The following is a 15,298-nucleotide window of genomic DNA, read 5'->3' on the forward strand; positions in this document are numbered from 1 at the left end:
TTTTAAAAGTGCAACATGTAAGAATGTTATTTCCTACCATGTTTGCTGGAGTTTTGATCCAAAGATGTGTTCACAGAAATGCTGTCCACTGTAGTCCACTTCCTTAGTCTTGACTGTGGCTCTTTAATACTGTTCATATCCATATTTACATTCAAGTTTGAGTTCAAGCCTAAAAATAAAACAATAATAGAAAACCACTTTATTTATTTATTTTAAAGATTTTATTTATTCATTTGAACGGAAGTGAGACAGAGAGAGCACAAGCAGGGGGAGGTGCAGAGGGAGAGGGTAAGCAGACTCCCCACTGAGCTGGGAGCCTGACGTGGGGCTCAATCCCAAGACCTGGAGATCGTGACCCGAGCCTAAGGCAGACGCCTAACCATGTGAGCCACCCAGGTGCCCAGAAAAAACACTTTATAAAGTACAGCACATTTTCCTTCTGATACCACAACTTCCATTTTCTGGAAAAGAACATGTAACTAATCTGTTTTCAATCCTGTGAATGTTCCTTAATAAATATCACCCTGCAAATGTGGCACAGCCAAATGATTACAGACAAAGGCAAGGCAGGCAGAACAGACACTCTGGGCCGCCAGCCAAGGCTGTGCAGAAATAACACTGAGAGAAGAGCCATGGCTACATTATCAGAGAGCAACAAATAAAAATCCTTAACAGCTATTCTACTATTCAATAACCCAATGTTTTCAAACCATCAAACTGTTAAAACCACAACTGTGTCAACTGTGGAAAACTATTTCTTCATATAATTTTGGTAATTTTAAAATTCCTTGATAAAAGAAGAGATAATTTTAAGGAAGCCAATTATTAAAGCTTATCTCCAATAAAAGATTTTTTAAAAAAAGAGTTATTTATGTATTAGAGCAAGAGAGTACGTGCACAGGGGAGGGCAGGGCAGGGGGGCAGGAGGAGAGGGAGAGAATCTCAAGCAGTCTCCATGCCTAGCACGGAACCCAACACTGGGCTCAATCTCATAACCCTGAGATCATGACCTGAGCCAAAACCAAGAGTCAGACACTCAACCAACTGAGCCACCCAGGCGCCCCTACAATAGATCTCTTTAGCTATCCCCCAAGAGCACCATGCATGAAGAAATATTAATAAACACTTTTAGCTGTTATCTTATCTTTTGCTTGTAAACAGTAATTTTCAACTGACTGGCCAGACAAAAGACACTGTCACTTGAAAGTAAAAATGTCTTGCTCTAGCAATTGTACTTAAGGGTGAGACTCTCGTATCTCAAAGCACAATTTCCTTGAACTTTGCTGATGACACACATCAGATTCAGATACTCTCTTGGAACAAGGATGGAAATTTCCACCTCAGATACTCTGGTCAGAAAACTATTAAGCCAGCGTTTCTTAAGTTTAATCCAAGGACCATCAATATCAGAATCATCTGAGATGTCTGTTAAAAAAAAAAAAGACTCCAGTGGGAACCAGAATCTTTGTTTAATACACAGCCACGTTGTTCCTATTCTAAATTTCAAAACAAATAGTTTTCAATACTTGGGTTTCATGACAGTCCATGTGATTGATAACAGGTCATTCAAACTTAAAAACTTTAATAGTGTGAATTCTCTAGTATCATCCCTTATTTTTGGAGAGAGCAATTACATTTGCTGCTCTCTGGACTCCTCAGCTAAACCCAAGACCTGGCAAATTTTTCTCTGAACCTGTGAAGGTTCAGACAGTAACTATCTCAGGCTCTGTGGGGCATAAGGCCTCAGTGTCTCTACTAACTCTGTTGTAGCAAAAAAGCTGCCACAGAATAACACATTAACAAAAGAGCAAGGCTGTGTTCCAATAAAACTTTATTTACAGAACCAGCCAGCTGGCCAAATTTGGTCAACAGGCTCTAGTTTGCCAATGCCTGATTTAGACAACCATACTGTGTTTGTACAGGTTCGGCAGACTTCTTAACCAAGAAGTAGGTTTTTTAAAAAGATTTGTATTTATTTATTTGGGGGGGGGGGGGCAATGTGCGTGCACATGTGAGCACACGTGCAGGGGGTGGGGACTCTCAAGCACACTCTGTGCTGAGCGCCGACGGAGCCTGACATGGGGCTCAATCTCACGACCTGAGCCAAAACCAAGAGTTGGACTGAGTCACCCAGGTGCCTCTGGGAGAAGTATCTCTTGCTATAAAGCCAATCAGAACAGGAAATCCCATATTTCGAAACTTACCTCCTCAATGGCCCAATTTGTACGTCTAGTATGCAAACAGCAAGAGTCACTTCCCTTCACTGGTAAGATCACAATGTCTCAATGTACTTGAGTATTCTTTCACCACACTACTATTGTCTCTGGGATCACAATGTAGATAAATTCTAAGGTATTTATCTACATTGGTAACTGGCAAGGGAACTGCTTCCGGAAACCTAATGAGATTGCTAACCATACCAAGGACTCAAAGTGCAACCCACGTCCTAGCTGAGAGTCCAAAGCAATACCAGGGAGAGCCAAAATGTGTACTGTCCAGCCAGAGTGAAGCAACAGCAGGCCCCAGGCCCTGCCCACAGCCCAGAACATGCACACTAACTGACTGTCTTGGACCCAGTTGGGCCAGCAACCAACCAAGCTGGTTTACAAGAAACCACGGTTGCAGGAAAAGACAGAAAGAAAAAGCAAAATGAAGAGGGTGTGATCAAGGCTCAAAATAGAATCAAAGGCACAAAGGAGAAAAGAGACTCAAAGAAGGAGAAAACATTCAGGCCTGAAATTTCCAGAGGGAATAATGCCTGGGGACAGAGCGAAGAAAGGAAAGAGGGAGCAACTGCAGGGACGACCAAGGCAATCCTCCTCTAGCCTTGATCTTCTCCACTCAGACCAGAGACCATCCCTCACTATGTAGGTGAGAATCACAATTAGAGGTTCCGAAAGCACAGATGTAACTGTTCCCAGCTGTCCCTGCAGAGCAGCGCAGCTCAGTGCATCTCTGGCACGTGGTTACTGCTAACCTTCCCTCTTCTACCCTACGACGAAGCCACCTAGGGCTTCAGAGCAACTTCATGTTTATTCTAACCCACTGTAAAACAGCAGGGGGTTTTGGAAACAGCGTCATTTTCTTACATGGAAAGAGGCCTTCCCTGAAGCAAGAAGACTGGCTGAACCGGCAAGAGGCAAAGCAGCTCTTGGAGAGGAATGGGTCCCAGGGCCGGCATGGTTTTCCCGAGGGGACGAAACTGCGCCGCTCGAGGAGCAGACACAGTAAGCCAGGGGCCCCCGAGCATCACCTGAATGCTCAGGGCAATGAGAAACCTACCTATCGGGAAGTTGCTGAAAGCATTTATTGGTGATGGCCCTTTCTGCAGCTCGGGTGTAGTGTGGGGCATGACATTCTCGAGGAAAGATTTCATGGCTGGCTGATGGAGGGGCTGCTGCTGAGATGGCGGGGTCTGCTGCTTCGCCAACAGGCTGGGATCGAGTTGCCGGGACTGCTGCATCATTTGCTGCTGCACGCTAAGAGGTCGACCCTGGAAACAGAGAGATGATTGGGAAACACGGTGGACAGAAAGGCTTCCCAGACAGCCACATATTCCTCCTCACTGCCGAATTCACCCCTCCTCCTAGGCAGGAAGGTGAACAATCAGTTGCATACCAGTTAAGAGGACTTCTAGGCAAACAGGAGACTTAACCAACCACATATTCCATTCTCTTTTAATAAAGGCATTTCTCATCTCGTTACAATTCTACTGCAATGAGTTCAGATTACGGATGTCATCTACCTGCTGGTCTTGCTGCTGCCGGTTCCCAGAAGGCACGCTTCTCTGACTCTGGGCCCTTTGCTGCTGCGCTAACAATCGCTGGAGGGAAGAGGGTGAAAAGGCCGTCAGCGTCTCGGCGTCACAGAGCTGCGAGCTTCAGGTGACTGCCGCGGATGCACACACCTACAGTGTAGCCTCATCTGGTGTCACCTCTTCCTGGGACTCCCTGGCCTCAAGCCACCGTAGAATTCGGTCTCTTGTTCAATATAAACTTGCACTTCATCAGGGACATTTTCCCCAGTCACCCTACCCCCTCCACCCCCTCAGACCTAGCTGGGGGTGCTCAAAGAGCATCCTGTCCTTCGAGTTCATGGTCTGTCCTCACCGACAGACCACAGCTCCCTGAGGGCCACAGCGCTGGCTCTGTTTGCTGCAACACTTCCTGCACATGGTTGACACCCAATAAACCCAAATGACGAAAGCTGTTACTCTACTTACCTGTAATTGGGAGATCTGAGAAAGCTGGTTTAGTTGGGATAGCTGGTTCAGCATGGCTACCTGTTGAGGGCCAAAGAGCGGATTCAGGCCACCGTTGTTTGGTGCATACTTCAGCAATGAAACTGGAACCTTAGGATCACAACGGCAAGTTAATAATGTTGATCAAATAAGTCAAAACTAACTAAATGTATGGTGTATTCTGAACCGTCAATAGAACAATTAAATCTGTGGACTATTTACTTGGAGGGCTGGTTATGTTCTGTTTTCTTTTGCTTTATTGTTCATATATACTTCCCTGGGTTAACTAAAAGATGACAGGGGTGAAATCTTAAACCAGCCAATTTACTTTGCTATTGCCCTCCTCCCCTTAAGGTGTTTTACGGAAGGTAATGGTAAATTTTAGGTTTCATTTAACTTGGACTCATTTTCTTTACCCTGCCCACATCCTTCGGTAAGGACAGCTGATGCTGAATTAGCTGCATCTCAAAGACACAAGGATGAGTCATTAGCCGCCTCATTCAAATATCAAGTTTCTCCAGGTCAAGAGAAGAGAGGAGGGCAGGAGTGATTACCTGAGGGGAGAGTAATGGAGGAGGCACTTGAGCACGGAGATTAGGCTGAGATGAACTAAGAGGTTGTGCTGGAGGCTGCTGCATGCCCCGGGGTTGTGCTGCTGTGTTTCCAACACCAAACATACTGGGATTGCCATTCTACAAAACCAAGCGACAGTGAAAGAATACCAGTGGGATTCTTCAGGGGCAGACGTCCCAACACCACACTGTATTATTGACTTAAACACAGTAACTACATGTGAGAGAGATCTCATTACTTATATAAATCATTGAACAGAGAGCCTAAAATACACATGTGGACTTACCTGTCTAACAGAATTCAAGTTTTGCATACCCAGCCCTGCTATGGAGCCAAGGGCCTGGTTAGGTAGTGCACTATTTGAAGGGGGAAGCTTCATGCTTTGACTGGACATAAACTGCATGTTTTGGGATTCATCTGCTACAATGCCATCCTGAGTGGACAGACAGAAAGATGTGCAACACCAGCCAAGCAAACAAGCAGAAGGGAGAAATCATTGCAGGAACAGAAGAGAAGTCACGCGACATTGCAGCACCAACAGGAAACGGGTAGAAAACAGAAGAGATTAGTGTTAATTCTAGAGTACATAAAAAGAACCAGACATATTTTACGGGATTAAGAAGAAAATACAAATGCAATCCCTATGCTAAACTGAAACATAAAGAGGAGAATGAACTACGAATCCAGTAACAGCACCAGATTATAGTACTTTATATTAAATGCCCTAAACCACTGATGAGAAAATTATGCTATTAAGTGTACTGGTTTATCAGCCACAGGGGTAAAACAAAACAAAACAAAACAAACGAACAACTTACCTTATCAAAGTAAGGGCTGCGCTCCATGGAAGACTCTTTGGAAATCTGAGGCCGAGAACCAGGGCCTTTCCCGACCGTTCGATTGTAATCACCAATATTTAGGCTATGTTTATCTATCTCCATTCGTTTGTCCTGTAACATTCCTAAGAAATGCAGGAAACTATGTTACTATGTAGGAAAACAATCTCACTGGCTTCAGATAAATTTACAGCAGAGAGCAAAATCTTCACTCCCCGACATGACTTCTGCCTTGACAAGAACATGTAAAAAATGCATTCAATAAATTTGGCATGCCCAGAAGTAAAGCTGGGTTTAGCAGATACTGTTATTTTACTGAACCAATTAACTTGAAAACAGAACAGTACTAAGATGGTTAAGACTTCTTCAGTCATCTTTAATCTGCTTAATTTAATAATAAAAACATAGTTCCCAGATACAAATAACAAAAACAGCCAAGACAAAGCACCATTGGATAGATGCACACTATGTGCCAGGCACTGTTCAAAATGCGTGTTCGAATTTAATGCTGGTAACACTACTATTATCACCTCTGTTTAGCAGATGAAGAAACTGAAGACCAGACCGTTTTACATCTTCCCCTCTCTGTTTTCCTCTGTCCATTACTCTCCTCATTTTGACTTCTCTGAAACTTTAAACTCAATTTCTTGTCTGCCGAATCTGTTATTCCTATAGATTTCTTATCTCTAATAATGGCCACTTATTGATTGCTTTAATGGCTCTCAGCTCCAAAGTCACCCTTTTTGACTGCTGAGTGAAAAGGCCCATCTGGGCTCTTTACATTTTTCTTTTGCCAGGCTTTGTCAGTAGAGGGCGCTGGAGAGCCACTGAGGGAGGAAGTTCAATGCGCTCTCTGGGCTGCTTCTCCACTGTCCCATTTCTGCAGCGCAGGGTGCTCAGCCACACCCCCGGCCAGCGTCTCCCAGCATTCCCACATACCTCCAAGCCGTGAGACACCTCTCTATGAACAGCTCTGCCCAGCACCCTAGAGGGCAGATTTCCAGCAAGTCCTACCAGCACAGCAGCACAGCAACTTCTCTGCCATTCGGTGAGCCATGGAGGAGGCAGAGCGCTGTCCTCACAGTAACACACCCATATTCTGGATATGAATTTGTTTTTCCTGGCTGTAATGCTTCTGCCACCCGTTGTCTTGCAGAAGGCTTAATTCTCACAGCACTGCGTCTAATCAAGGAACTCACTCCACAGCAAAAGGAGGACAGTGATGGGATCACGTCCATGGGATCACGTCCATGGGATCAACTGGTCTGACTGCATACATCATCACTCAGAAGTAGCTAGCCAAACTGATAGGCAGAACTGATTACAAAGCAAGTCAGGGGGCAACATCCTCAAAGGATGGGCACCTGGGTGGTACAGTTGGTTAGGAGTCTGACCTTTGAATTTAGTTCAGGTCATGATCTCAGGTTTGTGAGATCGAGCCCCATGCCAGGTTGTGTGCTTATCTCGGAGTCTGCTTGAGTTTTTCTCTCCCTCTATCCTTCCTGCTCCTGTTCTCTCTCTCAAATAAACAAATCTTAAAAAGGGAGAGAGGGGGATAGGCTTCTGCCTCACAGGACACAGTGTCTCCCACATCACCAGAATACAGAGGTCTGGAAATCAAAAGGTGAGAATGAGAGTGGCTTCTCTCGCTATTATACCTCATAAATCACTCAGAGAATTCCTGCTTCCTGGTCTGGCAACTCTGCAGGTTTGGAGATCTCAAGAGACAAAATGGTTCTACTAGGACACACATCAGGCAGCTGAATTATAAGATGAACATTGCATCCGGACATTTTGCCTTCCTGTGCCACTGAACCACAGGCAAAAAGGAGCTTGTGTATTGGCTGGCATGACTGATTCTGATCACCAAGGGGAAATGGGTTTTCTAATATAAAATGAAGGCCACAAGGATTTGAATCCAGGGGTTCTCTGGGGGGCGCTCTTCAGTATTTCCAGGCCCACTAGTAAAGGTCAACTAAAAACTACAGCAATCAAGAAAAGGCACATGAATAAGGGCTCAGACCCTCTGGGAACAGAGTTTTGGGTCATTGGACCAGCAGAAGAACCCAGGGTGCCGAGGTATGGCTGAGAGTGGGGCAGCAGGAATGGGTGCTGCGAGAAAGAAGCCATGCACACCAACCACAGCTTGTGACCACGACAGAAACGTGGGCAGGACTCGCTCTGCATGCTTTCTATGGCTCATTACACGAGTGTGGTTGTATAGGCTGACCACTTTCTTTTCTTTCCCGTTTATATTTTATTCACAAGCTACTGAAAGTTAACTTTACAACTGAGTCCTTCAGTCTCAATTGTGACGGACTTCGAGCAGCCAATAATAAATGCAACAACTCTTGGGACTATGTCTATCTCAACTTGATGAGAGGGCAGACTTCCTCACTTGTAGGAAAGAAAGCTGTACCTTGCTAAGAAGAGAGACGGTCGCTTTGCCACTAGAGTGGAACAGAAGTGTGTGCACAAGGGTGCATACGGAAGATGGGTGGTCACAGGGTGGGGTGAACTGTACCAATCATCAACCCACTGCCTATCAGCTCTTACTGCCCCGAAAAAAAAAAAGGGATCTAGACCCTTTACCTATTTTTCCCTTTGCCAGCTGACACTGCAGCTTTGTCGGTAGAGGGTGCAGGAGACACCGCCAGAAGACCAATGGTGCCTCCCAGGTCCCGGGGCTCTCTCTTGCAGCACAGCAGCTGCTGCCCCAGACACATGCCCCAGCCAGGCTTACCGCTCCCCCCAGCAGCCAGTCTGGCAGTTTTGTAGCAGAGCTCAAGTGAGACACCTCCCCAGAAGGCAGATATCCTGTGGTTCTAGTGTGGCACCGCAGTGACACCTCTGCCATGTGGTGAGCAGAGGGCCAGGTCCAAGGGTCTGGATCTCAGCCCTGGCTCAGATGCACACTCTCTCTGTCCTAAGGTTAGTGATCTCTCCTTACCTCTGCTACTCTACCTTCTTTTGTGGTCCCTTTACTTCTTACTAGCCAAACCTTTATTATGAGAATAATTCTTCATATTTATATTAATAAACCTTCCTGCTCAAATCACTGTGTAATTTGCTCTCCTGCCTGGAATCAGACTAACAGAATAACACTCCCACCTACTAAAGTGTCCAGTCAAGAAAGCTGGAAATCTCTCCCTCCCCCTGCTCCTTCTGTTTCTTTCTCTCTCTCTCAAATAAATAAAATCTTGAAAGCAAGCAAGCAAGCAAGCAAGCAAGCTGGAAATCCGCTTTCACCACACCCACCCCCCCACCTCTATAATGAACTGGTTCAGACTGGTTCTCAACTTTGTTGATCCTAATTCCTTCATCTTCACCGAATAAAGAGGCTTCCCACCTACTATCTTATTTAGAGCTTTGAAATCACCACTGGCTACTGCAACAAATCTCGAACCACTTTTGACACTTTCAGTATCTTTTTCTCAGTCTTCTGCCACCAATCTTTTCTGTCCTAGGATCTTTTGAACCTGTAGCCATATTTTTTAAAAAACATAAATCCCAATCATGTCATTGTCCTATTTAAAATTACTTAATCCCATACCTCCAGAATGAAGTTCAAAGCTCCCAGCTCCTCATGATTTAGCACCTGCCTCATATTCTAGCACCCTCCCCTGGTTGAAGCTTCTCTCATCACCACACTCCCACCACCACAATTAATTTATGTTTCTTCTACTGCATGGAACTACTTCCATTTCTCCAGCCTGGTTCAACTTGTCTCTGTCATATGATCTGGGCCTTTGCACCTACTGTTTCCTAAATTACTAAGAATCTATCACCCAACCTGGATAACTCCTTTTTGATCGGACTAGATCTGAGATCATCACAGACTACAATCATGATGACCTTAGACCTGCACAGGGACTTGTACTTTGAAGGCAGTCCACTCATACACCACCGCACTCTAGTGTATGCTGAGAGCACAGGAATGCTGTGACAAGAACTCAGATCTCCTCTCTCTTGGTCCAGGTCAGTGCTTACTTAGAACCAAGACATCACAGAAACATTTGTCCATCCATGATGAATATGAACCCCAACTGATTTAACTTTTTTCTTACCTCCAGAAAGATCCATCTTATTGCTCTGTACATTTTCTTCTGGTGAGTCTCTCTGAAGTAAGAAAAAACAGTGTGTTAGCAGGTCTTAATTTATCAATGAAAATAAACTAAAGATGAAATTTTTTACTTTACTTCACTATTTGTCAAAAATCAAGGACTGCAAAACTCTTTTCACTGCCTAATAAGAAAAAATTTTCAAAATAAGGTGTGATCAATATTTTTAGCTAAAATTATAAAAATAAAGGCGGCTCCAAGGCCAATTTTACTCTAACCTCCAGCACATTCATACAACTGAAAGACAGTACTAACTTGTTAAGAAAACCAAAAAACCGTAGTTAGAGTAAATTTACAGACCACCATTAAAAGGGGAGGGGTCTGCTAGGAAAATACACTTACCGAAAAACTGATATTTGAAAACTGTTTAACGAATGGATTTATCCAAGCTTCTTCTTGTTTGTTTCCACCTTTCATGGTTCCCTTTGGAAAACAAAAAAGTAGAAAGCTACCATGGCCACCTCTATTGATCTGAGCACAGTGATGGATTAATAAAAACTTCAAGACAATTCCCAACTCTCGTTTTTAGCCAATTAAATTCTCCTCCAACAAACTCTTAGCAGAGTTGTTAACAATTACAAATCAACTTATTTGATTTTCAACTTCCTTTGCTCCAGTCCTCTGGTATAGCTGTAATGTACAGAGAAATCTCTAAAGGCAAGTAGTCAGAAGGAAAAGACGGAAGCAAAAGGCCTTGACGATCCACAAAAAGAAAAAAGATCCTCAGAATAATGAGAACTGCTCATCACAGTTTCCAGTTTACAACTGGACTGTGTTCTAAGTGCTTCATTACAATCTCGACTTGTGGAGTTCTGACACCACACTAAAGTCAAAGTAGTTGTTAGGTTCCATAGATAAGTCCAAAGAAGCCAATGTAACCAGTAATTTAATTATGCTATGAGCACTGTACTGAAAAAGCATCCCATGTTTCCAAAATGAAAAGCTATTTTAAAATTTCAATTTGTGTTGTTGAGGAACACAGTACCCCAGCGGCAGCTGAGGCTGGGGATGCCCCCACGGCCAGCCCTGGTGCTGGCTGCCATGGCTGGCTGGGCATGGGCAGTACAGAAATGACTTTGAGACATGTTTTGAGGAAATATGGTCCTCGATGATGAGCCTGGCTGACAAGAGGCTAGATGCCCCAGGGACCACAGGGCCAGCCACTCTTGGTCTGTCACTTTAATTCCCCTTTCCCGTTGCTACCGCCTGTTCCTTCCGACCATGGGACAGAACACAGCTTCACGATCCCCCCCTCCCAAGCGCAGGTCTCTGAAGCAAGCACCTAACCCTCACCACGGTTTCTGAAGTCCTCCTTGATTCCTCTGCCCCCTACCCCCACCCCCATGCCTAAATGGCTGCTGAGCCCTTCTGTCCCTTCTATTCTGAAATGCCTCTCCAATCAGTCCCTTGCACTACACATCCACTTCTGGCTTCCCAATTCAGTCCCTCACTTTCCACCTGAATGAATGCAGAAGCTTCCTGACTGAGATCCCCCAACTCTGGTCTCTCCTCTGTGCCAATTATCTTTCATAGAATCACTGGTCAGCTTTCTTTAAAGAAAGTAATTAAAAAAAAAAAACAAAACCCAACTCATGCTGCCTTCTATGCAATATCACTGGCTCCATATTTTATACAGAATAAAGTTCCAATTCTTTGGCACGATAATGAAAAGACTTTACTATCTGCCCTTAATCTTTTTTTTTTTTTAAATATCTTATTTTTATTTATTTATTTGACGGAGTGAGATCACAAGTAGGCAGAGAGGCAGGCAGAGAGACAGGGGGATGCAGGTTCCCTGCTGAGCAGAGAGCCCGATGTGGGGCTCAATTCCAGGACCCTGGGATCATGACCTGAGCCGAAGGCAGAGGCTTAACCCACTGAGCCACCCAGCGGTCCCGTATCTGCCCTTAAGCTAACTATAGAGCCAGATCTCTTGTTACCTCTTTCCAGAAATTCTACAGGTTACTAGTCAGGCTATTATATTCCCTGGCACACCCCACCCACAGGCATCTTCCAAATTCAAGTGGTCACTCCTCAGCCCTCTCCTATAGCCCCACACTAGACTCTGAACTCCTCGAGGGTGCAGCTCATTTCCTAGTGTTTTTGAATCCCCAGCACCAAGCACAGTACCTGGCACACAGCAGAGGCTAAATAAGTGTTTGCAGTTGCTTTCTAAAAGATTTTTACTAGCAGAAACAAAGGAGAAAGAGTAAAAAGGCTACACACCCTTTCCCTTCTCCTTTTTTTGCCACTCAGACCCTGTAAGGAAAGACAAAGTCACAAAACAGCATGGTCCAGTGGGAAGAATACAGGGTTTGGAATCGGAAGACCTAAACTTAAGTCCTTGCTCTGTCACTTACTAGTTATGCATCTTTGGGCAAGTCACCACCCTTTCTGGTCTCAAATTCCTCATCGGTATTCTACCTCGGAAGGTCATGAGGATCAAATGGCTTATGTAAAATATGGGAAAGCACTTCAAAAGCTATATGGAGAGGCAATAGGCAAATTCAGCCACATGAAACATATTTTTAAATGAAAATGGCAGGTCCTAGACTGAGAATCCCAGGATTAAAAGGGAGGGACCCTGGTGGGCAACTAGTGGAACTATTGGATATTTGACCTCTAAGGTCAGGGGGTGGGGGGAGAGGGGGGAGACCGGTTCTCAAATAGGGTGGGGTAGGGAGAACCACCTGGGGTTCTGGGCACATATTCTGAAAATGGTCCCCAAAAGAATCTGACACCAGCATCCAACAGCATGTGTTAAGAACCAGTGTTCTACGTCAGTGCTTCTCAGCTCTGGTTCTGCATCAGAGACATCTGGGGCCCGATTTCCAGAACTATAGGAGGCCTGGGGTACAGGAAGCCGTACTTGTAAAGAACGCCATAGGGCTCTGATGCACCAGCAGGTCTGGGAATAAGATCTGTCCACATATCAGAGAAAAATCAAACTCTGCTCATTCCTAGGGATTTTTGTCACAGGACCTTCCGGGGGAGGGGGAGGGCTACGGATGGGGGATGAAAAAGATGGTGATTCTGGATAAAGGGGAGGTCAGAACTGCAGGTGAGGTGGAATGGGAGATGAACTGGCAGTGCGACGGAAAGAGTCAACATGGAGATCTGCCCTTCTCTTCACCCCCACCACTGCAGGCACCACCCTGGATTGAGGGGTTGTCCCAGGCAGCACTGGTGGAAGGGGAGGAGAAGAGAAATCCCAAGCTGTAGCAGTGGGGAGAAAGGAAGTTCCTGCAGTCTTCCGTTTCCTAGGTGGCTGCCCATATAAGAGGCTATACCTAAGTTGGGGACTGCCTACACTGTACTGATTGCCAAAAATGGGCAGGAAGAACATTAATTTTCTGAGGGTAAACTACCTGTGGAATTTAAAGTTTCAAGAGCTTTGCCCTTGAAATGTTTACCTTCGATGACATTTTCTTTGTATATGGTGGCCAATTTAAAGATGAGTTAAGCTCTTGAGATGAATTACTATTCCACATTCCAATCTCTACATCCTCTTCCTCTTCCCAGCCAGTGGGGCGATTTCCAGGCAATGGCATATCATCACCACACCAGCCATCTTGCATAGATTTTGGCCCTGATTGTGGATTTGTGATATAAAGAAAAACATGCTTTAATCAAACAATTCTTTCTGGACGATGAGCACTCATTAAGGGAGCTGGGGAATTTAAAAAAAAAAAAAAGACACCAAAAACCACTTTTATTTCCCTTCCCAAATCTACATGGTAGGATGCATGTTTTATACTGAGTTGAAGGTTCCACTAAACAAGGTTTTTTGTTTAAAGTAATCTCTACACTCAACAAGGGCCCCAAATCCATGACCCTGAGATCAAGAGTCATGTGGTCTACCAACTGAACTGGCCAGGCGTGCCTAAGAAAGAAAAAAAAAATTTTTTTTTTAAGTTTTTTTGAATTAAAAATTTCAGGGGTGCCTGGGTGGCTTGGCTTGGTCACTTAAGTGTCCCACCCTTGATCTTAACTCAGTTCTTGATCTTAGGGTCATGAGTTCAATCCCTGCACCGGCTCCACGCTGGGTGTGGAGCCTACTTTAAAAAAAAAAAAAAAAAAAGGCAGTGAACCATCTCCCTCGCTTTTTACAAACCGAAGACTCCTAACGTGAACAATGGTGGCCTTCTTGTTCATACTCATTTAACAATCTGGATGGCAACACACAGGGCAAAGAGGATAGAGGAAATTTCAAAGAATTCATTTTGATAGATATTTTCAAAGACAATGGCCACAGAGTATTACAAGTCATAAGCAGAAAAGTATCTCAGCTCTACACTCAGCCTTGGAATTCCTATGGAGTACGCCACACACAACTTAAGGGACAGTGACAGTGTTCAACCGAATGTCGCATCAGGACCCTCCTGAACTTTGTTCACTTTCTCTGTAATACTCTGGGAGTAATCTGGAACCTGAGCCAGACAGTTTGGATATGTATTCACATGATTATATATCCAGTCTCTCATGTTGGATAACATGAAAGTTGGTTGACTAGGTAATCTTATTTGATAAAATATAACTTAGATTTAGTGAAGTACATGCAAATCCTTATCAATTAACATAGTTCTAAGGCAAGATAAGGAAATTCAGAAAGCTAAAAGAGCAAACCAAGTTATAAATTCAAAGAGGCAAACAGTGAATCATCCAATATAACGAGACACAGGTACATTTATCAATGATATAAAAACTATCTGATTATTTAATTATAGACAATGAGAGACCACCACTGCGACAAAATAGCTACCGGGAATTATCAATAACTTACCAGATTTGCTTAATGCTTGAGGACCAACAGAGCTGGAGCCCCACGTGGATGTGCTGGATGACGCAGCAATGGGCTCCCCCCAGCTGGGACCACTGTCTATGGGTTTACCCCATGCTGAAGTACCATTATCCACAGTTGTGGCTGGAGTAGAAGGCTCCCCCCAGGGCTCACCCCAGCCTTTAGAAAGTATGGGAAAAGAAGTCATCAGCACATGGTAGGGTGGTGCAGTGGAATAAGGGGCAATAAGGAATACTTAGGGAACAAAAGATTCACATTCACATTCACATTCACAGATCAAATAATGATGCTGTGATGGGCAAAAAAAAAAAAAATCTGTTTTATGCAAAGATGACAAATCATTTCCCATTATCATAATTTAACTACACGATGTGAATTTTTTTTTCCCCATCTCTTCTTTCATAATTGCCCTCTGGGTATAGACCAGATTGTTTTGAATGACCTTAATAAGAGCAAGTCATCCTCCTTTGAAGATGAATTTAATTTCTGGAAAAGTCAAGCCATTCTGAGCCAAACCTACTGAATCCAAGCAGGTAATCAAGCTGGGTTAAGTGTGTGTACTCAATTTTTGCTGTTAAGTGCAACCTTTCAACATCACTGTTCTGGGGCATAAATAAATATCTACAAGACTATCATACCTAGGCATCTTATTTTTATAGGTGTTGGACAATCCTCCTTAAAAATTCTGAGGTATCAGGTTGTGCAAAGCAAAGCCATAAACATTGTT

The 15,298-nt window shown here is 44.2% G+C and overlaps 1 protein-coding gene across 1 annotated transcript in view; it reads right to left on the reverse strand.

Annotated features, from left to right (window-relative positions):
• LOC308359832 (trinucleotide repeat-containing gene 6A protein-like) overlaps positions 1 to 15,298 on the reverse strand; it is a gene marked incomplete at its 5' end in the record, with an annotated part of 51,431 nt that overhangs the window by 22,398 nt on the left and 13,735 nt on the right. Inside the window, 11 exons of the mRNA XM_080831691.1 lie at positions 38 to 169; positions 3,283 to 3,493; positions 3,746 to 3,823; positions 4,223 to 4,351; positions 4,795 to 4,932; positions 5,632 to 5,774; positions 9,717 to 9,768; positions 10,113 to 10,193; positions 11,997 to 12,029; positions 13,184 to 13,359; positions 14,554 to 14,730. Coding sequence (XP_080687817.1) covers positions 38 to 169; positions 3,283 to 3,493; positions 3,746 to 3,823; positions 4,223 to 4,351; positions 4,795 to 4,932; positions 5,632 to 5,774; positions 9,717 to 9,768; positions 10,113 to 10,193; positions 11,997 to 12,029; positions 13,184 to 13,359; positions 14,554 to 14,730 — 1,350 coding nt within the window. The remainder of the gene's footprint in view (positions 1 to 37; positions 170 to 3,282; positions 3,494 to 3,745; positions 3,824 to 4,222; positions 4,352 to 4,794; positions 4,933 to 5,631; positions 5,775 to 9,716; positions 9,769 to 10,112; positions 10,194 to 11,996; positions 12,030 to 13,183; positions 13,360 to 14,553; positions 14,731 to 15,298) is intronic.

Source organism: Martes martes (assembly GCF_963455335.1).
Source record: "Martes martes genome assembly, contig: SUPER_18_unloc_1, whole genome shotgun sequence".
NCBI lineage: Eukaryota > Metazoa > Chordata > Mammalia > Carnivora > Mustelidae > Martes > Martes martes.